We start from the raw sequence: 26,253 nt of genomic DNA, 5'->3' as shown, positions 1-26,253 counted from the left end.
ATAGGGGACATAAATACTACAATTTAATACAGTATCATGCTTTGCCAATAAAATTGAAAAAATTAAAAGATGGGTATTATCCACAGTTGACAAAATTGTGGAAAATGGTTATTTTTTATTTTATTTTATTTTTTCCTTTACTGATTTTTTTAGAGACAGAGGAAGTGAAAGGGGAGAGAGAGAGAAACATTGACAAGAGAGAACATCGACTGGTCACCTCCTGCATGCCCCCCACAGGGGATCAGGCCCACAACCTGGGCATGTGTCCTGGCTGGGAATTGAACTGGTAACCTCTTGGTGCATGGGTAGATGCGCAACCACTGAGCCATACCGGCCGGACGGAAATGGTTATTTTCACACACTGTTGGTGGGGGTATGCAACTGGTAGTTTATGTGAGGAATGATTTGTATTAGCTCTCAAAATGTAACATGCATACATCTCCTACCCCAAAATTCTACCTCTAAAACTCTCATATACTCCCAAATGTGCACAAAAATATGTTATGAGACTGTTTACTACAGTTCTGTTTATAAGAGAAATAACTAGAAACAATGTAAATGTCCAAATCAGAGGAATTATTTAAAAAGTCTAAAAAAATACATGTTTTTAAGTTTATGAAAAAAGTTCTAGAATGACAGATACTAAACACTAAACTGTTAGCAGAAGTAACCTCCCCAAGAAGAACTGTAGGGACGAGGATGGGAAGACTTTCACTCTCCTTATACTTGTATTCATTTGAATTTTCACAAGTAAACATTCATATGCAACTTGCATAATAAAAAAACACATTCAAATTTGAAATATTTTCAGAATCCTTAGGTGAAAATGGTAAAAGTCAAAACATATGTATTAGAATGCAAAAAGGTGTGCTGGTAGATACTCTAAAGGGAGAGAACCTAAGTTAGGGACGTAATTTGTATGGCTACAGACTTCTCTGAGGGCAAGTAGTTGATTGGATATACCTCACTGCACGCCCCCAATACTTAAATTACTAGTTGATAACAGAGAGCTACAAACCAATGAAAGGGGCTGTCAACAAATGAAGAGTTTGTTTGTGGCAAAAGAGTAAAATCCAGAGCACACCATGCCCCAATCAGCTGGATAGAAAGTGTGGTTTGCTCTGGATTCCACACTATACTTGGGGATATGATAGCTGGTAGGTGAACAGGAAGGACCTCTGCCCTGGCCACTGACATCATTGTCAGATGAGACTGTAACAGGATATTCTGTGATGATATTGATGACTACTGGATGAAGAAACAAAACTGCTATAATATGAATCACACTTGTATTAGTCAAATTTTGTTTTGGTAACTGTTGAAATGTTTCTGGAGACTCTAAGTGAAATGAGGCACTGAATAGATGTTTCACTACCTAAGAGTGCACACACAGAATCATTACCTGGAAATACAACACAAAAGAAATAGAATCACTATGCTTCCAAGTCTTATGTAGCAGTGCTACTGATAACAGCCGCTTCCGGGCACTCTTTTTACTGAAATTTCTAAGAACTATGACTCAGTGTAGTAATGCAAGTGGTAGTCAACACAGACCAACTTTATGTCTTCTCAGAGTGTGATGGTGCTGAGTCAGTGGATATTACCTGACCCTACCGTGAGTGCGTGTCTTAGATTACATTTTGTCCTGCCTCGAGAACTCAGTTAACTAAAGAGAATCATAAGATTACAAGCAGGCTTTTCAAAATCATTATTTCCATTCTCAGTTACTCAATTGTGTGAATCCGATATGTGCAACCAAACTAATGTACTAAAATAAAAAAGAGGATACAAAGGTTAATAAAAATACAACTGTTATTCCTTGGCCCCAATTTCAAATTACTAGGTTTCTTCACATAGAGTCTCAATGTTCTCAAGGAATGACTTTACAAGAACTATTTGAATTTTATATAAACTTTATGAAAACTTATAAAAGGTCTGTGGTATTTTTTTTAAAAATCTGTATATCACGAATCTATGATACCTACCTCTCGGTCTGATCTTCGAGGGCACAAGGCATCCACTTCATCAAAGAAGATCACACAGGGTGCTGAGTTCTTGGCCCGCTGAAAAACCTGCCGCACGGCACGCTCACTTTCACCGACGTACTACACACACACAGGAGACAAAATGAAGAGACAGTTCGACTTTGGGGTTTAAGCCAAATTAAAGTAAAACTAGTTTTAAATGACATTTTTATGTCACAGTCCAAAAAGTATTCGGTTGAACCATATGAAATCGCTAGTATTTGCCCATTTTTGACCTATAAAAATAGCCAGTTGTATGTGGTTCAACTTAATAAAGTTAGCTATTATTTATGCTTATAAATGTCCTCATTTATAAAATAAAGACTAAAATGCAATGCAAGGTCTTCTCTAAGTAAAAAAAAATCTTACAATTCTATTCTATTTCAGAAGTGATCTCCTAAGCTCTATGCACATAAAATACCCAGCAATAATTTTCATTAATTCAACAATATTTTATGCGCAAACAAGGCACCTGACTGTTCTACTGTCATTTGTACACATCATCTTGCTACAGGAAGAACTATTTTGTCAGATAGCATCAGAAGAGGCTAGGTGAGCCAGCTAGAGGTCTAACAGCTCTCATATGACATAAAGCATGTTAAAATCTAAATCAAAGTATAAAATATTAATATCAGTCAAGAAATACAACAACTCATTAGCAGCTATATATAACATTAGGACTAATTAAAATAAAAAGTTGTATGTAAGAATATGGTTTTACTTTTAGCTAGGCATAAGAAATTGTTCTCATAAAATTTCAAACTATGGCTTTTTCTTTTCTATTTTTTTTTTTTTTACCAAGAAAAGCGATTTTGCTGTAATAAAACAGAATCTGAAAATATCTTACCAGTGCCAACAATATTACGAGGTATCTTTGATATTATTTTATGACTATAGGGTTATAAAGTAATTAAGGGAGACTATTTCAAAGATGACAGTTATTAACGTATTTTTGTTTTCTCATTTGAATAGAGCTGCCTTCCTTCGCGTGTATCCTGTACTTCTCTTTGTACTCTAGCTCACCTTGCTTCCCTTACTTGAACTGCTTTTCCAACCTACCACCAAATAGCTCTTGCATTCGAAAAGATCCCCATTAATCTTTCTTCCCGTTACTCTCTCTGCTCTTGATTTTCTACTATTATAACTTGTGAGTTCTTCTACTTCACTATACTATATCGTAAAGTCCTTCGAAAACAGAAGTCATGACTGGTTCAAATTTTTCTCTGATCATAACATCCTGGGCAGTGTGCAAATACTGTAAAACAATTTAATTCCCTGAACAATTTAATTCAGCAAAAATTATATTTGGATAGCTGAACCAAAACATTGATACGTTTTTTGCATTTATCTTCAGATACTGTGGGAGGGAGGGGGCAGAGAGAGAAACATTGACGTGAGAAAGACACATCAACTGGATGTCACCCACACAACCCCAACTGGGGCCGGGGACAAACTGCAACTGCGGTACATGCCCTTAGCAGGAACTGAACCCGGGACTCTCTGGTCTGCGGGCCAAGGCTCTAACTGCTGTGCCAAACCCGCCAGGGCTACACTCTTGCTTGTTAAAGCAAGCCTCTATCAGTCTTTGACATTCTTAAGATAGCTTGGTATGAAGGCCCTTCACCATCTGGCTATAGGCTTCTTTTCCAGCCTCCCCATAATCCTCTCACCTCCAAGGCTCATTTCTATTGCCGCCTCCAGTAGAAAAGCCAAAGTAAAATGCAAAAAAAGTAAAGAGGTGCATACATGTCCTAGAGAAAATACTTAAGTATAACTCTCTTATTTTAGGGTAAAGTAATATACAATAGGAAACAAAAATATGGAAGTGGGGATAAATTTAAAAAGCTTTTAAAAAATGTTTTTATTTATCAGAGAGAGAGGAGAGGAAGAGAAAGAAAAACATCCATGTTACAGAGAAACATCTATCAGCTGCCGCCTGCATGCCCCCTACTGGGGAATGAGCCTGCAACCTGGGCATTTGCCCTGACTGGGAATCGAACTGGTGACCTCTTGATACACGGGACAAGGCTTAACCAACTGAGCCACACTGGCCAGGGTTAAAAAGCCTTTTAAAACAAATAATACCATTCTCATTTTGTTTTTGTTTGAAAATATTACAGAACAGCACTTATACTTTTTATAAGAATGGATAAAAAATAAGAAATTCAGTTTCTTAAATTGGAGATATAAATTGCTTAAATGCTGAAAGAAGTTATTATATAGCACATTAGTGTTTTATTTCCCCAAAGTATTTTTATTTATTAATACTTAACTCACTTGAGCCACACAGTAACAGGACAAAGAAAGCAGATCAGACAACCCAGATTCAAATCTTAGCTCTACTATCTCCTGGCTGTCAAACTCACAAACTTAACTTCCTTTTTTTTTTTTATCCTCACCTGAGGACTCTTTTGCATTTATCCTCAGATAGAGCAAGAAGGAGAGAGGGCGGAAGAGAAAGACAGAAACATCTATGTGAGAGAGACACATCGAATGGTCACCACCCACATGACCCCAATCGGGAACAAACTGCAACCGAGGTACATGCCCTCAGCGGGAACCGAAACTAGGACTCTCTGGTCCACGGGCCAACGCTCTAACCACTGAGCAAAACTGGCCAGGGCTAAGTTCCTCTTTTAAAAATTGAATTTATTGGGATAACATTGGTTAATAAAATTATATAGGTTTCAAGTATACAACCCTCTAATATATCATCTGAATATTGCATTGTGTTTACCACGCCAAGTTAAGTCTCCTTCCATTACCATTTATACCCCCCTTTACCCTCTTCCACCTTCCCCACTCCCTAAACTTAAATTTCCTCATTTGCGAATCAGAGGAAACAATGATTCATATCTCACAGGGTTGCTGAAGAATAATACATGTGATGTGCTTGACAAATACATGGTACAGAGTAAACACTTTAAAATGTTAATTATTACAACTATTTCCATCTTGTAGGTGAGAAAACGGAGGCTCAGAAGTTACCAGACTTCATTAAGAAAGTACACACACTAAGTACAGCAGCGCAAAGCCCCATTTCTTCACTCCTAAGAGGTGATCTTACCAAAATGTGATAATCGTTTCAAAGATTGAGGACATTCTACCCTGTAATTTGAATGATCATTACCTTCCTTATCTAAACAATGGCTAATGCCACAACAACTTACCATATTTAGTAATTCAGGGCCCTTGACAGATATGAAATTTAGTCCAGACTCATTTGCAACAGCCTAGTAAGAGGAAACAAAAAGATACAATAAATTAATAATAATTTGTGATAACGCAGGGACTTCTTGTGGCTTATACTCTATTTCTCCACTTTTATAGTTGCCTCTTTCAAATTAGGAGAGGAGACATATGGGAAAAGAGAAATGGATAAAAAGAAAATGTTAACCTGAAACTTTCTAAGAACTATTAAGACTAGAAATCAGGTGAAAGTGACACAAAATATTTATGTAAATGTTGTATACGTGTGTAGCCCTAACTTGGAATTCTAGTGAAAGATCATAATCTCTGTATCAAGAAATGAATGTCCTGTCCAATGAAAGCAATCATTATTTTAAAACATTAGTTTAAGTCTTTATCAACTGTCAGTATTAATAGGCTACTTTTTTTTTTTATCCTCACCGGAGAACATTTTTCCATTTTTTTTGTTCAGATAGAGTGGGAGGGGGAGAGAGGAAGAAAGCGAGAGAAAGAGAGAGAAACATTGACGTGAAAGGGACACACTGAGTGGCTGCCTCCTGCAAGACCCAACCAGGGCCGGGAACAAAGTGCAACCGAGGCACGTGCTCCCAGCGAGAACCAAACCCAGGTCTCTCTGGACCGCAGGCCAACGCTCTAACTGCTGAGCCAAACTGGCCAGGGCTACTAGGCTACTTTTAATAAATAAAGATTGAACTGCGATTAAGAGTAATGGTTCAAAGCCAAAGAGAAACACACAGCTACATGTGTGGAAGAATCCAAGAATTAGAACCTGAATATAGAGATAAAACCTGAAAACAATCTCTCCGAACTTCAACATGATCAGGTAATGGCCGGCTGGCACGGCTCAGTGGATCGAGTGTCGTCCCATGGACTGAGAGTTTCCGGTTCGATTCCAGGTCAGGGCACGTGCCTGGGTTTCAGGCTCGATCCCCACTAGGGGGCATGCAGGAGGCAGCTGATCAATGTTTCTCACATTGATGTTTCTATCTCTCTCTCCCTTTCTCTCTAAAAAATCAATAAAAATGGATTATAAAAAAAAAAAAAAAAAAAAAGATCAGAGAACAGAGATCTTTCATGTTCGTAGAACCTGATACGTGAGCTCCAGATCCAGAGCCCACATACACTACTTGGCATCTCCATGTGGATCTTACAGAGGTATTTCACATCTACCACTTCCAAAGCAAGATTCCAGCTCTCCCAACTCCCTCTAAACCAATTCTTTTCATCCCCATCTCAGTAAATACAGTTTCTAGGCAAAACCTTGGTGTCTTCCTTGATCCCTTGTTTTGTCATGTCATCCAATCCATATATGCAAATCCTATTAGCTTAATGCTAAAAATCTATGTGAGCCTGACACATTCTATTTCTCTACTACACCACCACCTATTCCAGAACACTGTCATCTCTTGCCTGGAAATGCAGAAGCAAAACAAAAATGAACAAATAAAACCTCTCAAATTCCTAACTGGTTTCTTCTCACTCTTGCTTTCCTCCAATCCATCTGCACATGGCAGTCAGAGCACTTTTTAAAAAATGTAAGTCAGCCCTGAGCAGTGGTTAGGACATTGGCCTGAGGACCAAAGAGTCACGGGTTCGATTCTGGTCAAGGGCATGTACCTCGGTTGTGGTTCGGTCGCTAGCCCTGGTCAGGGTCATGCAGGAGGTAACCAGTTGATGTGTCTCTCGCATCAATATTTCTCTGTCTCTTCCCCTCCCTCCCACTCTATCTGAAGATAAATGGAAGAATATCCTCAGGTGAGGACTAAGAGAAAAAATAAGTCAGATCATATCATTTTACTAGGTTTCTCATTTATCTTTCAGTACAATTTGAAATATTTACCATGCTCATAAGCCTATACTTTGGGACATGACATTCTCTTTGGTCTAGTCATTGGCTCTTCTTCTGGTTCTCGAACTCAACAAGCTCTTTCCTAACCCACTTCAGGGATTTTACAACTGCTGTTCCCTCTCTGGGAGATGCTTCCCCTTCTTTCCCTGCCTCTTCATGTGGCTAGCTGCTTCTCAGGGCTCTTAAATAGCACCATCCCTTGAACACCATACCTACAATAGCCAGCTCCCAATCAATCTATCATAACAATCTGCTTATTTCCTTTAGAACTTAGCTGAACTGTAATTTTATTGTTTTTGTTTACTGCCTGCCCTTCCAAACAGACAAAATATATCCTTTAGCATAGGTTCACTAGTTTATCCCCAGCACCTGAAACAATTTCTGTAAGAGTAAGTAGCTCAATAAATACCTATTGAACAAAGGAATACTTGCATGCTCCAAAATTTGCCCACATAAATATATGAACAGTAATTCAAAAAGAAAAATAGCTAATAAATATATACTTTTTAAAGCGCACTAGTAATTTTTAAAATGCAACTTAAAAACTACAAGGTACCACTTTTCTTATTGTCCTGCATGACCCTTTGAAGTCCCCAAGGCACCTGACTTCATCCCTAGCTCAGGATGTCTTATATACCCGTGTCCCTTTCTATCTCCAAACTTCTAACTCTCTAACTCTCCTTTCAGTGTGGTTCCTGCACATATGTATATATTAAACTTGGTTATTTCCTCTTGCTAAACATCCACGCCCCCCCCCCCCAAAAAAAAACTGTAAGATGCCACTTTTACCTATCAAATTATGAAATACTAAAAACAATGTTAATGGTTATTGCTAATTTAGGCTTTGGGCAATGGATACTCATTACTCTATTGATAGGGGTGGAAACTGATACAAAGTTTTTGGAAGGCACTTTAGTAATGGATCAAAAATTTAAAAAAATTCCTTTTACTGTAAAAAGTATTTAGGAATGCATTCTTTTTTTTTTTTTTTTTTTTTTATCCTCACCCAAGGACATTTTTCCATTTTTTGTTCAGACAGAGCGGGAGGGAGAGAGAGGGAGAGAGAGAGAGAGAAACATCAACGTGAAAGGACACATCGAGTGGCTGCCACCCGCACGACCAACCAGGGGCCAAACTGCAACCGAGGTACGTGCCCTTAGCGGGAACCGAACCCGGGTCTCTCCAGACCACAGGCTGACGCTCCAACCGTTGCGCCAAACCGGCCAGGGCAGGAATGCATTCTAACAAAATTATCAGGCAAGGCCCTGGCCGGTTTGGCTCAGCAGTTAGAGCATCAGCTTGCGGTCCAGAGAGACCCGGGTTTGGTTCCCGTTAAGGACAGGTACCTTGGTTGCAGTTTGTCCCTGGCCCTGGTTGGGTGGCAACCACTCGATGTGTCCCTTTTATGTTGATGTTTCTCTCTCTCTCTTCCTCTCTCTCCCCCCTCACTCTATCTGAACAAAAAACGAAAAAATGTCCTCGCGTGAGGATAAAAAAAAAAAATTATCAGGCAAGGTATAAAAATGCAAATACAAAATTATTTAATACAGTGTTATTTTAATAGGGGACCATTTCCACATATTATAGGACATCTTTATGGTAGAACACTATGTAGGCATTAAAAATATTAATGTGTTTCTATATATATTGATATAGGAAGATGTTCGAGAAATATTGCTAAGTGAGAAAAGCATGTTTAAAAACTTTATATTTGTAAAAATGTGTATAAAAGCTATATATATCTTGATATGAATGTACAGAAAAACATCTAAAAAAACTGACAACAGAATGAAACATAGTGGTCATAGTGAGAGGATTATAAATAATGCCTTTGCTTTCTGTTTATACTGTCCACTGTGAAGCAAAAAATTTAAACAAAAAATTATAAGAAATGTAGAGAAAAATAAGTTAGATTATAAATAATAACTATCAAAGCAAGAAATTACAAACTATAAGTTAAATAACACTCATTATTTATTTATTTTTTAATCCTCACCCGAGGACATTTTTCCATTTTTTGTTCAGATAGAGTGGGAAGGAGAGAGAGGAAGAGAGAGAGAGAGAGAGAGAGAGAGAGAGAGAGAAACATCGACGTGAAAGGGACACATCGAGTGGTTGCCACCCACACAACCCAACCAGGGCCGGGGACAAACTGCAACCAAGTTACATGCCCTTAGCGGGAACCGAACCCGGGTCTCTCCGGACCGCAGGCCAATGCTCTAACTGCTGAGCCAAATCGGCCAGGGCAAATAACACTCATTAAAAGCTAGAACATATTAGGCAGAAAATATGATAATTGCTGTGTTAAAACTGATGGGGTTATAGCTGATTAAAATTTTTTTCTTTTCTAAATTTTCAATGATGTACTTTTGTAATTAAAAGGTGTGGTGGTGGGGGTGCAGAAGAACTAAATAGATATTTTGCCAAAGAGGACATCAAAATGGCCAACACACACATGAAAAGATGGTAACCTAACTAACCATCAGGGAAATGCAAATCAAAACCACAATGAGATATCACCTCACACCTGTTAGAAGGGCTAGCATCAAAAAGACAAGTGAGAACAGGTGCTGGCTAGACTGTGGTAAAAAGGGAACCCTTATATACTTTTGTTAGGAATGTAAATTAATCCAACAAGAGTGACAAATAATATGGAGATTCCTCAAAAAATTAAAAATAGATTTACCACACAATCCAGCAACTCCACTTCCAGGTATATACCCAAAGGAAATAAAAACAGAATTGATGAGATATATGCACTCCCATGTTTACTGCAGCATTATTCACAACAACCAGTATATGAGAACAACTCAAACACCCTTAAATAAGTCAATGGGTAAAGAAGATGTGGTACATATACACAACGAAGTATTACTCAGCCACAACAAAGAAGGGCATCCTTCCATTTGTGACATCATGGGTGAACCTTAAGCACATTATGCTAAGCTAGGGAAGTCAGACAAAGGAAGACAAGTATTATCACTTTTATGTGGAATCTAAAAAGGATAATATATAAAAAACAGATAGGAAAATGATCATTACCAGGGAATGAGTGGGAGGGGCAGGGAGGAATAAGAAAAAATAAAAGTGGGAAACTTTCCTGAAGAAAACTGTCAGTCTTAGTAAAATGAACTTTTAGTAGAAATTATACAAAAATATCTCAGTGTATTACTCAGAGTTGAATTCATCTTATCCTCCTGAAAGAAATGAAATACACGCAGCTGAACCTACACCGTACCTTCGCCAGCAGAGTTTTCCCACAGCCAGGAGGGCCAGCAAGGAGGACTCCAGCCGGAGTCACCAATCCGAGAGCTTGGAACTGCTCTGGGTGCCGTACTGGTGCCTGGAAAGTACAATCCAACAGCGACCCATGACAAATGTCCTTTCATACTGCATGTTCAAATGATGCCCAGAGGCTCTGCCTGGGACAAAGTACTTACTTGCTCCAGGCATGAAGTACATGGTGACAAACAAAAGAGCCCCTGCTCTTGATAAATCCATAATTAAATGTTAGTTCTGAAAACACTTTAAACATAAAGCAGAAGCACAATACTCAACATTGTCAAAAGCCAGAGACACCTGTTCACTGTAACCTCCGTGTATTTTCTTTCAGTAGTTACACATCTCTGTATAGACCATACGTCACTAATGAACCCCAGAATGATTAGTAGAGTGGAAAAATAAGAGTAAATAAAAACCTGAAGTTTCATGGGCATTAAACTGCTTTGGCCTTTATGAGCTTGACTGAGTTCAGAAAGTATTTTTCGAACAATTTGGTCTTGGTTGAAACCTAAACTTTTATTTGTACTTACTGTCATAGAATTCAAGCTTAGCTGAAGAAGTAAGTCTATTTAAAAAAATTTTTTTTTTATCCTCACTTGAGGACATTTTTCCATTTTTTTTTGTTCAGATAGAGTGGGAGAGAGAGAGAGGAAGAAAGAGAGAGAGAGAGAAACATCGAAGTGAAAGGGACACATCGAGTGGATGCCACCCGACGACCCAACCAGGGCCGGGGACAAACTGCAACCCAGGTACGTGCCCTTAGTGGGAATTGAACCCGGGTTTCTCTGGACCACAGGCCGATGCTCTAACCACTGAGCAAAACCGGCCAGGTCAGAAGAAGTTAAGTCTAAAATAGATCTCAGAAAAATGAAAAACCACCACTGGGGCTCAGTAATAATACAACACAACACATACAAGAAAACTTACAGTCAAGTCAATTTAGACATACAACCAAGTACACGCACATGGTCATTTACTCATCACATGGGCCAATGGCATTTAGCTGCATATACACCTACCAATATTGCCATGGTGAGCTCCTCTCTAATATCTTCCAAGGCACCAATATCTGCCCACGTCACATTAGGGACAGTGGCAAAGCCTTCCCTTTTGGCAGAGGGTTGGACTGAGGACAGAGCAACAATGAAATCATTCAATTCAATGCACAGCCCTTGCAGCTGCTCCTCGGAGAGGGGATCTTGGTTTCTTAGCAACCCCAGCAGACTTTCCAATTCATCCTTAATGGGAGCAATTGAGAGGAAAAAAAAAGAAAAACCAAAGTTTGTTAAATATACTTTTTGTACTTTTAAAAATTATTACTGCAATATTTTGTAAGCTATAGTGAACTTCTATGTATTTTAATAATTTTCTCCACCAATAAGAGGTATTAATTTTATTCTAAATAGAGAATTTTACTTGGTCAAGGAAAGATACACCAATTATACTCAAATATAGAAGAATGATTTTGTAGCCTATACTATGGCTAGCTACAGTAAACATAAGCAGTTGGCACAGATTCATTTCAACAATCATGTTATTTTCATTTTTCACTTATAAATATTTAAGAAGCAGCTAAATTTTGGTGGAATTAAAACAGTTACTGGGATGGCAGTAAAATTTCATGATATGGTTCCTTGGTGGCTTATGAACTGAACAATTATCCTAGCCCACTGAATCTTGAACTTCTCAGACAGATTTCTTGCCTTGTGAAGAATATGAAAGGACAAGTATAAAGAGTAACTGAATAATTCAATTTAGAAAACCCTAATTTATATGCAACATTATAAAAGGAATAAGTTTATTATTATTTTTAACAGATATAATTATGGTTCCAAACGAGTAAGAAAAACATTATTTGAAAACCAAAGACCTGGATCTAAGTTCCTGCTCTGGAAAGTAGAGGGGTATGGTCTTGGGCAAGTCACAATCTCTCAACCTCAGCTTCTTTGATTATAAAATAAGAAAAGTAATGATATTTACTTGACAAAGTTACATAGATCAAATTATATGATATATAGATGCCTCTGTGCAAACCTTCAAATGGCATATAAATGTTACTTTGAGTTTTCATGATTTACAAAACTCAAACATTTTAACACTGATCTTTGACTGGTAAGCGTCCTCCCACGTTCCTAGGACTGCCCTCCAGACCATTTCAGCTGCGGACAAGAGGACGGCTGCGCCAGCACTTCCCTAGTCCACCTAACCAAACCCAGGACAACCCACTGCTATAGCAGGAGCTGGCACACCTTCCCTGAAGGACTGGAGAACAAACACTGCAGGCTTTGTGGACCCCACATCCCTGCTGTAAAAACTCCTGTGTGAATTCTGCTGTGAAAGGTGGAAGCAGAAATAGACAATATGTAAATAAATGAGCAGAGCTGTGTTCCAATATAACTTTCATTTATAAAAACAGGTGGTAGGAGGGTGAGTCCTATTTTGCCAACCCCTGTTCTAGAATTTCATAATCATTCTTGTAAAATGAATTTATTCAGGATAAACCAAAAAACAAACAAACCAAAAAACCAAAGCATGTAATTTTGAAATTATAGGCATTCTGGGTGTAACTGATGATATAAAGAAAGAACATTTAAAGGACAGTTTAAGCACCTGTGTGGGCTCAGTTCCAATCCGTTGTTCCTGGCCTCCTTCGAAGGGCAAGCCTTCAGCCCCGGGGTCTTTCCTCTGCGTGTCCTGCAGCTGCATTAAGACCCTGCTGACTGCACACATGGCTGCCTCCCGGCAGAGTGCCATCAGATCAGCACCAACAAAGCCTGGCGTTAGGTGTGCCAAGTGACGGAAAGAAAAAGTTTCAGGAAGTCTTAGTTTTCTGCACAAAGTTTGAAGTATTCTGCAGAAAAGACAGGAAAAAAATTCAGATCCCTAAACTACTAGTAAAAACAAATCAGTGAATATATTGATTTGAAGTCCTCACTCTCTGTCAGTGATTCAGCATTTTTTGAAGGAGCTATTTGATCTTATACTATGCCCATTCAACAAATGCTAAATCACCATTACACATCCCACTTTATTCCATTGAGGATTAAGGTAAATATCTACTTTGTGAAGAATTATATTAAATGCTATGAGGAATAAAAATATAGATGCTTAAAAAGTATTCTGCCTTTAAGAATTTTCCAGTATTAGAGTAAATAAGATAAATGATTTATGAGGATAAAAGGTGAGCTCTACTTTTAGAGTAGATTAAATAGATATCTACCGGAAATAAAAGCCTCCAAACTCAAACCATTATTTCTACTCAGTAAAAAAGTTATGCTGATATATACTTTAATATCCTATTTTATTTTATTTAAAAAAATTTTTTTTTCTTTATTGATGTTACAGAGAGAGGAAGAAGGAGAGATAGACGCATCAATGAGAGAGAACATCAACTGGCTGCCTCCTGCATGCCCCCTCACTGGGGATTGGACCCACAACCTGGGCATGTGCCCTGACCGGGAATCAAACCGGCGACCTCTTGGTGCGTGGATCAATGCTTAACCACTGAGCCACACCAGCCAGGCTAATATCCAATTCTATATTAGAACGGCTACTTCTTCAAAAACTGGTATAAGGGTTACATAGGAGAAGTGTTAGGGCTAAAGTCATGATGTCTTCAACTATCCTTCAAATGGCTTGGCAAGAACAAAAAAAAGGTACACACACACAAATAATGTATGCTTGTATATAGAGAGTAACAGTAAACATGACAAAATGTTAACAAGTAATAAACTTAGGTAAAGGGCATACATATATTCATTGTATTATTCCTTCAACTTTTTGTAGACCTAAATTTTTTCAAAATGTGGCCATCTACAAAAGCCCTTTGAGGACTTTGTTGATGACGGAAAACTGGATAGATGAACAAAGGATTTTATCTTGTAGAGATGATAGGCGCCCCTATGTCTATGTCTCTACCATGAAATTTGACACTCAATCAAAAAAAGAGCTAGATAAAGGACACAGGCCTTATTGTTCTCTTACTGTGTTGGAAGCATGTTGAAAGCAAGGACTCATAATATTATATTCTCCACATTACTTACCACAGTGGCATATGCACATACTATATGCAACAGGTGTTTGCTGAACATATGCAGACTTCTTCAGTATCAAATAATATTTTGCTGTAGTTATAAACAAGCCAGTAAACAAACCTAAATGTCTGAGTGACTGTTTGAAGATTATCAATGTGTGGAAATGCAGTTAGCAGATATGTACATGACTATGAATACAGTAGCTGAAGAAGAAATTGCAAACCAATCAAAAGTGGAAGCCATATAAAGTACTCGGAGGAAGGGGTGATACACATCCCTTCCTAATGCGTTCTCCTTTCCACAGTGCCTTGATCACTTCTATTTCCTGCATTCCTGAAGTCTACCCTTCTTCACTGCACCTGACTATTTCCTTTCACTACGTACTACTGTTCCCGTACACCAATTTTAGTGTCATTAACCTAGACCATTATAAAGTATTTCAAAACATTTATTTACTGGATTTCTGCTCCTAAGTAGTGCCTCCTGAGATTTTTTAGTTTTTGACATATGGGTGAACACTTCTTTGCTCTGCTGACAGTCAACACCAATGACTAGGAAAGGTTGGTTCTACAGCAAAACTCAGGTTTCAACTCTCTGGCTGCCATCTAATTATTTTTCACAGGACCTGTGGTCTTAGGCAGCTTAGTGCAACAGGTTCAAGCATGGTACTCAGACTTAGCCCACATGTGGACCAGTAAGCACTGCTCTATTCTATACTCTAGACACAGCCCTAAGCTGACCAGCCAAACTAAAAGTGCAAGCCACTGTTAATAAGACTGGACAAGTAAGTATACATATGTAAGTCCACTATCACTACTAGAAAATGTCTGAAACAATTACTCTATTGATGAGTAAATTATTTCCTTAAACATTAATTGAATGTGGGCTTTTTTTCCTTTCCAAATCAATTTAACTGGCAAAAAAGAGAGAGAGAGAGAGCAAGAGAAGAAGAGTAGGCTACATACCGTCTCTCATCCCTTAATTTCAAAGCATTCAGTTCAGAGCGCACAGTGGTACACAAACTTCATTCTCTAAAAGTATACCTTTCCCTGGATGCTTCATCTGGGATACCAAGGCATATTTCCCGGTCGAACCTTCCTGCACGTCTCAGAGCAGGGTCTAAGGAGTCTGGTCGGTTAGTAGCTCCAAGGACTAGGACCCGAGCTGTAGCAGCCACATTAGTGAGATCTAATAAGAACCAGACACAGGATGAGTGGTGAACAAGACACTTGACACTGTGGACAATAATGTGTACACATATCATTTAAGTGGTTAGAAAGAAAGTATTACACATTTTAACGGCAATATAAATAACATTTACTAAATGTCTGATTATGTGAGGAAGATAAATATAAATTGTCCTCAAGCAGCTCACAATCCAGTAAGAAACACAAAAGGCAGACTTTGTGAAGCAAAGCATCACAGAAGAGGAATAACAGAGAGCTAATGGAGGAGGTAACATTCCAGCCTTGAAGAATAGGATATTATCAAGCAGAATTAGCCTGGCCAGTTTGTCTCAGCAGCTGGAGCGTCAGCCCTCTGACCAAAAAGTTGGGGATTTGATTCCTGGTCAAAGGCACATACCCTGGTTACAGGTTTGATCCCCGGCTCTGCTTGGGGTCATGTGGGAGGCAACCAACTGATGTCTCTCACATAGATGTTTCTCTCTCTCCCTCCCTCCCTTCCACTCTAAAAATCAATGGAAAAATACCCTCTGGTGAGGATTAACAACAAAAAACAAGGAACACAGAATATGTACTACTTCAAATTTTCTCACGTATACACAAACATATACAATTTCACAGTTGGTAGAATCTAGTTTCTAAATGTTCTACTTGTGCTGATTCCTTCCCTCCAAATTTATATCTAAAAACCATTGAACAATATTAAGAAACAAGTTACAGATAGGCAGAAAATAAATGCAATATATTTAACAAAGGATTTGTTTCCATAACATATTGAAATAAAATATTCCTTCAAATCAATTAAAAAACAATTCAATAGAACAATGAGCAAAGGATGAGGGAAATAATACAAATTGCCAAAAAAAATATGGGAAGATGATCAACCTCAATGTTAACTGGGAAAATGCAAATGAAAACACATTGAGATATCAATTTTCACCCATCAGATTGGAAAAAACAATAACATTCAGTGTTGTGGAAGATCTAGAAAAGGGCAACTCTCATATAGTACTGGTAAAACGGCACACTGCAAAGTCTTTCCAAAGGCAATTTGCCATTTCCTATGAAAATATAGAATGTGTACTCTTTACTCATCACTTCAATTTTTAGTATGTATCCTAGAAATATACAAGTGCACCAACAAAGCCCATTTAAGGATATTCCCTACAGCTTGTTATAAAGCAAAAAACAAAACAACTTAAATACCCTCAAAATGATAATACTTAAATAAAATATGATAAATCTATCCTAAAGAAAACCAGGCAGCCACACTGGCCAGTTTGGTTCAGCAGTTACAGCATCGGCCTGTAGACTGAAGAGCATGTACCTCAGTTGCAGGTTTGACCCTCAGCCTCAGTTGGGGTCGTTCGGGAGTCAACCAATCAATGTCTCTCTCTCACACCAATGTTTCTCCCCCCCCCCCCCCTTCCCCTCTATCAAAAAAAGAAAAGAAAAAATACCAGGCGTCCTGGCTGGTTTTGCTCAGTGGTTAGAGCATTGGCCCATGGTCCGGAGAGACCTGGGTTCGGTTCCTGCTAAGGGCATGTACCTTGGTTGCAGTTTGTCCCCGGCCCCAGTTGGGGTCGTGTGGATGGTGGCCAGTCGATATGTCTCTCTCACATCGATGTTTCTCTCTCTCCATCCCTCTCTTTCTAAAACTCAATAAAAGCATATCCCCAGGTAAGGATAAAAAAAAAAGGTAAATTTAATTGCATTAAAATGGCAATATTTCCAAGACATTGTTAAGATACAAACAGCAAGCAACAGAACAATATGTATAGTGCTATAGCAATATTATAAAAAAAGCAAAACAAGATGTTAATGTACTTATATATGTGTGTAAACTCATTAAAAATAACTATAAACTTGGTCGGTGTGGCTTAGTGGTTAAGTGTTAATCCATGCACCAAGAGGTCGCCAGTTCGATTCCTGGTCAGGGCACATGTCCAGGTTGTGGGCTAAATCCCTAGTGGGGGGCATGCAGGAGGCGGCTAATCGATGTTCTCTCTCATCAATATTTCTAACTCTCTCTCCCTTTTCCTTCCTCTCTCCTAGAATCAATAAAGAAAAAACAATTTAAAAAAGTACAAAACTGTAAGTTACAACCCAAAAACTTCAATGATGTAATCTTTTATGAAAAGAAAAAGATTTGTTTTTTACTGAATTTTATTCTATTTGAATGTTTTATATCTTCATATATTATTTACACTATTAAAATCAAAATTTATTCTCTCATAGCAAATTCATTATTTTAAACTGACCATCCATGCAGGTTAGGAGCTGGGCTACAATTCTTCGTTCCATATCTTTTGAAGCAACTTCTCTTTTCGGGGTAATGGCATCAATTTCATCAATAAAAAGGATACAGGGTGCACTGGACTAGAAATAAGAATATCACAAAAGACAATCATAAGTGTATTTCCTATACTGCAGCATAGTTAACTATACATTATTTTATTTTATTTTATTTTTTTTTTATCCTCACCCGAGGACATTTTTCCATTTTTTGTACAGATAGAGTGGGAGAAAGAGGAAGAGACAGAGAGAGAGAAACATCGACGTGAAGGAACACATTGAGTGGCTGCCACCGCACGACCAACCAGGGCAGGGGACAAACTGCAACCGAAGTACGTGCCCTTAGCGGGAACCGAACCCGGGTCTCTCCGGACCCCAGGCCGATGCTCTAACCGCTGAGCCAAACCGGCCAGGGCCATTATTTTATTTTTTTTAAAGTTTTTTTCTTTACTGATTTTAGAGAGAGAGGGAGGGAGGAGAGAGAGATAGAAACATTAATGAGAAAGAACATCGACTGGCCACCCCCTGCATGCCCCCACTGGGGATTGAGCCCACAACCTGGGCATGTGCCCTGACCGGGAATCGAACTGGCAACCTCTTGGTGCAAGGGTTGACGCTCAACCACTAAGCCACACCGGCCAGGCAAAATTCTTTTTTTTGTTGTTGTTGTTGTTTTTGGTACGTGCCCCTAGCAGGAACTGAACCCGGGACTCTCTGGTCTGCCGGCTGATGCTCCAAATGCTGAGCCAAACTGACCAGGAACTATACAGTTTTTAAAATCTTAAAGTTCAAGGATCATTCACCAAAAGAATAATCCTGAAGAAGGCAGTTCACTTCTAATTTTTATCTGATTTAAGAGAAGCATGGTGCTTAAAAGAGACGCCATATAGAATAACACATTTATAGTCTCCTCAATCCATGTTTTGTGATGGTAAATCTACCAAAATTCTTTTGTAAATGAGGCATATTTGCTATGCAAAAAATATAAATTGTAAGTTTATAAATTTTAAATGAGAAAACCTAAGCTTACTACAACTGTTATAAGTGTAGCCCAGCTGGTGTGGTTCAGAGGATTGAGCATCTTTCTTTCCATGGACTGAGAGGTCCCGTTTCAATCCCTGGTCAGGGCACATGCCGGCACCCGGGTTGCTGGGGCGTGCAAGAGGCAGCCAATTGATGTTTCTCTCTCACATCGATATTTCTATCTCTCTCTCCCTTCCTCTCTAAAAAAAATCAATAAAAACATATTTTCAAAAAGTGTTCCTAGTAGCAGAACAATATCCAAGCTTTTCCCTAGAATCTGCTGTAAGAGGAATTAAAGAAGTACCAAAAGCTTTATTTTTAATTTATTTTTAAATTGTGGTAAAATATATGTAACATTTACCATTTTACCATTTTAGGTGTACACTTCAATGGCATTAAATATGTTCACACTGTTGTGCAAGCATCACTACCATCCATCTCCAGAACTCAATTGGCATCCCACACTGCAACTATGAGGCTTATTTTGAAGACTACACTAAGTAAGGAAGAAGGGTCAAGTTCAAATACATCAGTATGGATAATGATCATCTTCAGTCTTTGTAAAACATAAACTAGAGTTAAGGTAGAATAAATTAAGATATAATATAAGCACCAACTACCTGGAATAATCAAATTCACACAGACAGAAGTAGAATGGTGGTTATTAGGGACTAGAAGGAGGGGAAAATGTGGAGTTAGTGTTTAATGGGTAGAGCTGCAGTTTGGAAAGATGAAAACTTCTAAAAATGAAGGACAGTGATAGTTACACAACAATATGAGTGTACTTAATGCCACAGAACTGTACACTTTAAAATGTTTAAAATGGGCTCTGGCTGGTTTGGCTCAGCGGTTAGAGCATTGGCCTGTGGTCTGGAGAGACCTGGGTTTGCTTCCCGCTAAGGGCATGTACCTCGGTTGCAGTTTGTCCCCAGCCCTGGTTGGGTCGTGTGGGTGGCAGTCACTCGATGTGTTTCTTTCACGTCAATGTTTCTCTCTCTCTCTCTCTCTCTCTTCCTCTTTCTCCCTCCTGCTCTATCTGAATAAAAAATGAAAAAATGTCCTCGGGTGAGGATAAAATAAATAAATAAAATAAAATGTTTAAAATGGTAAACATATTTATCCCAATAAAAACAAAGAAACAATCAGTTACAATAAAAACTTTAAATAAAAATATCTATAGCCCTGGCCAGTTTGGCTCAGCGGTTAGAGCGTCGGCCTGCGGTCCAGAGAGACCCAGGTTCGGTTCCCGCTAAGGGCATGTACTTCGGTTGCAGTTTGTCCCCGGCCCTGGTTGGTCGTGCGGGTGGCAGCCACTCGATGTGTCCCTTCACATCGATGTTTCGCTCTCTCTCTCTCCCTCCCTCTCTCTCCCTCCCACTCTATCTGTACAAAAAATGGAAAAATATCCTCGGGTGAGGATAAAAAAAAAAAAGAAAAAAAAAAATCTATATATACAATCTAAAGTACACTCTTAGTTATTCGGTTGCCAGGAGTGACACTGATTATGCTAAGAGTCAGACTCTCAAGGGACCACTGCAATTTAAAAGGAAAGAGATTTGGCCCATCATTAGCTGGCTCTCCTCCCAATCTCCTTATGACAATGTTTGCAGCGAAGCACCTATGACTACTGGATACATGACCCAGTTACAATACAAACGTTTCAGAGACCAAAGGTCTCAGAAAGCAAGCAAAACAGTATCAATGGCCTGGAACACTAAAAGAGAGCCCTGGCCAGTTAGCTCAGTGGTTAAGAGCGTCGGCCCATGGTCCAGAGAGACCCGAGTTCGGTTCCCAGTAAGGGCACGTACCTCAGCTGCAGTTTGTCCCCGGCCCTGGCTGGGTCGTGCGGGTGACAAGCACTCTATGTGTCCCTTTCACATCGATGTGTGTGTCTCTCTCTCTCTCTCTCTCCCCCTCCCTCCCTCCCACTCTGAACAAAAAATGTCCTCAGGTGAGGGTAAAAAAAAAAACAGAAACAAAAAAAACTGAAAGAGAAAACGAGGAAGAAAAGAATTAAGAATAAGCTCAGTATTGGTTCAGAGAGAAGCACACATCGGTCTTTTATCTTCATTCACCATGTGTTTCCCATAAACACAAATTTTATTATTTACTAACTCACTTTGGAACACAGGTGACACCTGAAAGAGTTTGTTTTGCTTTGTAAAGCACTCTTCCCACCCCTCTCTGCCTCTTCTTGTACCGTCCACACCATGTCAATGTCAGTCTGCACATCGATCACGTAGATGGCTTCTATATTCTTGCTATTTTAAAAAATATTTCCTGCTTAAATACAAGTTTCTCTTTTAATTTTACATCAGCTTCTAGCAGTTGTACTGGCCATTTTCACTAGCCCCTGTATATTCTGGGTATAAGGACATAAAATTCAATTTCCCACCATTTTTAGTTTTTAACCATTGTGATGACGTGTGACTGCTCCAGTGTGCATAATGTTTCTGGGCTTTTGCTGTGTACTAGGCACTACACTGAAGGTGTTATTTACTTTTTTCCTCTGAGTTTTAGTTTATTTATTTATTTTCTATTAATTAATTAATTTTTGTTACAGATGTTTCTCCTTTTTCCCCACACTGAAGGTTTTAGATGAATCCTCTCATTTAATGTCAACAACCCCATGAGATTTGAGTAGTACTATTAACCTAGTTACTAGTAAGGAAACTAAGGGTTAGAATGGTTAAATTTCAAATCCACAATTACACAGTTAGTATGTGGTGGCACAAGGACGCTTCAGACTTGAAAGTACAGTTAACCATGACACAACATGGAAGAGAAATTTTAATTGGACACAATGTCATCTTCCTCAGAATGTCTTAAACACACAAATTAAATGACATGAATTACAACTAGGGTAAAATCCAAGCTGTAATTTCTCTAGTGTCAGAATTTTCACAGCTTTAATTATGCAAATAGAGAAGAGTTTAATCCTGGCATTTCTATGCTTGCTTTTAGGTAATTCTAATGTTAAAAAATTTCACATTAGTCTGGCTGGTGTGGCTCAGTGGTTGAGCGTTGACCCAGCACCAAGAGGTAACAGATTCGATTCCTGGTTAGGGTACATGCCCGGGTTGTGGGTCTGATCCCCAGTGGGGGGCATGCAGGAGGCAGCCAATCAATGTTCTCTCTCATTGATGTTTCTCTCTCTCCCTCTCTCTTCCCCTCTTTCTAAAATCAATAAAGAGCCCTGGCCAGTTTGGCTCAGCGGTTAGAGCATCGGCCTGCGGTCCGGAGAGACCTGGGTTCGGTTCCCGCTAAGGGCATATACCTCGGTTGCAGTTTGTCCCCGGCCCTGGTTGGTCGTGCGGGTGGCGACCACTCAATGTGTCCCTTTCACATCGATGTTTCTCTTTCTCTCTGTTCCTCTCTCTCTCTCCCACTCTATCTGAACAAAGAATGGAAAAATGTCCTCGGGTGAGGATGAAAAAAAAAAAAAGAAAAAAAAATAAAATCAGTAAAGAAAAAAACCTTTCACATTGCTTACAAGTTGTTTAGCAAACCTAAATTGTAGAAAATAAAAGTGAAAGAAATTACCTCAAGGATAATCTATTTCCAACATACACTACTGGATATGACAGCCCAGAACTTCTCACCAATTATATTTATGTTTTGTTTCAGATTAAACAAATTATTTTATCCAATTATTTGTGTCAATAAATCTACTTTAAATATTTAGTCATCATGGCTTCTCAGCCTTTTGGCTAGGATCAAGTATAAATATTTAACAATCATGGATAGCAAAAATTACCATGTTTACAAAAGAATGGCCAGTGAATGGGTAATAAATACTAGCATTAGAAAAAACAGGACATTCAATGTAACCTTATACAATGTGACAACCTGACATTTAGTCATTAGTTGACTCACCACAGCTTGTTCAAATAATTCTCTCAGCTTCTGTTCAGATTCTCCAGATACTCCAGACACAACCTCTGTAGCAGCTACTTTCAGAATTGGAAGGTCAAGTTCCTATGAACAAATGTATAAAAGAATAACCAAGTTTTTGAATGTTAACTTCCCTGCTTTTTCCTTAGTCCCTCTCTCAAAATTAGTTTTAAAATGATAAATTTCCTGAGCAATATCTTTTTGTGTTGGTCCAACAAAAAACTTCATTTAATAACCAACAGTTTTAGCTCAGCCGGTGTGGCTCATTGGATTGAGCATCATGCCTTGGCTGCAGGCTTGATCCCCAGTAGGGGGTGTGCAGGTTGCAATTGATCAATGTTTCTCTCTCAAGTCGATGTTTCTATCTCTACCCTTCTCTCGCTCTAAAAAATCAATAGAGCCCTGGCCAGTCTGGCTCAGCGGTTAGAGCGTCGGCCTGTGGTCCAAAGAGACCCGGGTTCGGTTCCTGCTAAGGGCAGATACCTCGGTTGCAGTTTGTCCCCGGCCCTGGTTGGTTGTGTGGGTGGCAGCCACTCAATGTGTCCCTTTCACGTCGATGTTTCTTTCTCTCTCTCTCTTCCTCTCTCTCGCTCCCACTCTATCTGAACAAAAAATGGAAAAAAATGTCCTCGGGTGAGGATAAAAAAAACAAAACAAAATAAAAAATCAATAGAAACAGTAAAAAATAATAATAAATCCCTAGCTGGTTTGGTCAGTGGTTAGAGCATTGGCCCGTGGACCAGTAAGTCTCAGGTTCGATTCCGATCAAGGGCATTTCCCTTGGTAGCAGTTCATCCCCAGCCCTGGTCGGGTCGTACAGGAGGCAACCAGTTAATGCGTCTCTCTCATATTGATGTTTCTCTTTCCCTCCCACTCTGTCTGATGAAAAATGGAAAAATATCCTCAGGTGAGGATAAAAACAACAACAACAGTATTTTTGTTGTTGTTCTTGTTGTTGTTTTTATCCTCACCCGAGGACATTTTTTCTTTTTTTTTTTTTGGTTCATATAGAATGGGAGGAAGAGAGAGAGAGAAACATCGATGTGAAAGGGACACATCGAGTGGCTGCCACCCACACGACCCAACCAGGGCCGGGTACAAACCGCAACCAAGGTACATGCCCTTAGCGGGAACTGAACCCGGGTCTCTCTGGACCGCAGGCCAACACTCTAACCGCTGAGCCAAACCGGCCAGGGCAAAAAAATCAACAGTTTTATTCAAACACACTGACGAGATATCTTCTACTGTACTTGTTTTTACATTACAGGTGTCACTATAAAACTCTGTTATCATCTTTTCTGAATAAAGGGTCTTGAATCTCAAGAGATATGTTTTCCCCCCGCTTAGAAGTGAGCCAAAACAAATTTATCTGTTGGAGAGGTTTTAGCAGAGGAAATTTAGCTGTTGTGACACAGTTGTCTCCCACACACTCTACTAGCATTTCTCCACCCCGAACCCAGACAAGTACCCAGTTACTAGTCAGAGGAGGCAGGGTCTTTAAGTAGAGGAAGAGAAACTACCTTTGTCCCACCATACAAATGGCGACAAGCCTGCCTAAATCCTACTCATTCTTCTGGCCATCTTGAAATTCCACTTCTGCAACCATATTTTCTTTGATCCTAACTCTTAACTTGGGTATCCCAACAACAATGATACGGCATTCTAGACTCTGTCTCTCACTTATTATATTTTTAACTATGTAGACATTTATTTGTATGGATGGCTATTTAACGTTATGCTCTCATGTTAAAACTAAAAAACTCTTTAAAGATAAAAACTGGGGCCCGGGATGGTTTGGTCAGTGGTTAGAGCGCCAGGCTGCGGACTAATGAGTCACAGGTTCGATTCCAGTCAAGGGCATATACCTCAGTTGCGGTTCGTACCTGGCCCTGGTTGGAGTTGTGCAGGAGGCAACCAGTCGATGTGTCTCTCTCATGTCAATGTCTCTCTCTCTCCCCTCCCCCACTCTATTTGAAGATAAATGGAAAAAAGTATCCTCAAGTAAGGATTTCAAAAATAATAATAATAATAAAAATAAAAACTGGGGCCCTGGCCAGTTTGGCTCAGTAGTTAGAGCATCAGCCCACCGACCAGAGAGTCCTGGGTTCAGTTCCTGGTAAGGGCACGTACCTCAGTTGCAGTTTGTCCCTGCCCCGGTTGGGGTCATGTGGGTGGCCGCCAGTCGATATGTCTCTCTCACATCGATGTTTCTCTCTCTCTCTTCCTCCCTCTCCCTCCCACTCTATCTGAAGTTCAATGCAAAAATGTCCTTGAGTGAGGATAAAATAAATAAATAAAAATAAAAACTGGGTTTGTTGTCCCCAATGTATTTTGATGGCTGGCATGCAGCAGTCACACATTAGACTTATCCAACAAATTAATAAATGAGGCAAATCCATCAATTTCTGTATATAAAGGATTTTGTTTCACAGAGTACTAATCTATTAGTGATCAGTATAGAACCCTATTCTTCAAATTGAAGTTATTCAGACATTTTGCGCTTTATCACCCAATACAGTTTCTGAAAAATCTGATAGGACTAAATAAGATTGTTAACTTTTTATTTTGCTGAGTATCTGTTTTAGAAAGGATATTTTAACTTTGAAAAGTTTAAGATCATTACCCTCAATAAAATTTTGAATAAATTTAGCTCTATAAAAAACAACACATCCTTGCTCGTTTTGGCAGCACGCATACTAAAATTGGAACAATACAGAAATGATTAGCATGGACCCTGTGCAAGATGACATGCACATTCGTGAAGAGTTCCATATTTTTCAGACATTTCTCCAAACAGGACATACAAATGGCCAAGAGACATATGAAAAAATGCTCAACAGCACTGATCATCAGAGAGATGCAAATTAAAATGACTATGAAGTATCACCTGACTGACACCTGTCAGAATGGCCTCCATCAACAAATCATCAAACAACAAGTGCTGGCAAGGGTGTGGAGAAAAGGGGACTCTAGTACACTGCTGGTGGGAATGCAGACTGGTGCAACCACTATGGAAAACAATATAGTATTTCCTCAAAAAATTAAAAATTGAACCCAGTGATTCCACTTCTAGGAAGTCTGAAACACCAATCAGAAAGAATATATGCACCCCTATGTTCATAGCAGCACTATTTACAATTGCTAAGACCTAAAAACAGCCCAAGTGTCCATCAACAAATGAGTGGATAAAAAAGCTGTGGTACATTTATACAATGAAATGCTATGCAGCTATAATAAAGAAAGATCTCTTACCCTTTGAGACAACATGGAGGGACCTGGGGAGAGTTATGCTAAGTGAAATAAGCCAATCAGAGAAAGACACATATCACGAGCTCACTTATTTTTGGAATATAATGAACAAAATAAGCTGATGAACAAAACAGATTGAGACATGGAAGCATGGAACAGACTGATGAATCTCAGAGGGCAGGGAGTGGGGGATGGCAGGGAGACATAAA

At 39.1% G+C, this 26,253-nt stretch overlaps 1 protein-coding gene and 1 non-coding gene across 2 annotated transcripts in view; one reads left to right on the top strand and one right to left on the bottom strand.

Annotated features, from left to right (window-relative positions):
• Positions 1 to 26,253, bottom strand: part of NVL (nuclear VCP like) — a 76,356-nt gene that overhangs the window by 33,523 nt on the left and 16,580 nt on the right. Inside the window, exons 10-17 of the mRNA XM_036277792.1 lie at positions 22,778 to 22,879; positions 17,845 to 17,962; positions 15,443 to 15,587; positions 12,976 to 13,216; positions 11,385 to 11,603; positions 10,322 to 10,426; positions 5,195 to 5,257; positions 1,986 to 2,105 (exon numbers count right to left, since the gene is read on the bottom strand). Of these exons, the coding sequence (XP_036133685.1) occupies positions 1,986 to 2,105; positions 5,195 to 5,257; positions 10,322 to 10,426; positions 11,385 to 11,603; positions 12,976 to 13,216; positions 15,443 to 15,587; positions 17,845 to 17,962; positions 22,778 to 22,879 (1,113 nt within the window). The remainder of the gene's footprint in view (positions 1 to 1,985; positions 2,106 to 5,194; positions 5,258 to 10,321; positions 10,427 to 11,384; positions 11,604 to 12,975; positions 13,217 to 15,442; positions 15,588 to 17,844; positions 17,963 to 22,777; positions 22,880 to 26,253) is intronic.
• LOC118640793 lies at positions 25,468 to 25,573 on the top strand. Its single transcript, XR_004961448.1, has one exon. It is a non-coding gene; the product is annotated as a U6 spliceosomal RNA (small nuclear RNA).

This window comes from Molossus molossus, unplaced genomic scaffold (genome assembly GCF_014108415.1).
Source record: "Molossus molossus isolate mMolMol1 unplaced genomic scaffold, mMolMol1.p scaffold_m16_p_23, whole genome shotgun sequence".
Classification (NCBI taxonomy): domain Eukaryota; kingdom Metazoa; phylum Chordata; class Mammalia; order Chiroptera; family Molossidae; genus Molossus; species Molossus molossus.
Note: the sequence above shows the minus strand (reverse complement) of the source record. Positions and strands in the feature narration are given on the sequence as shown.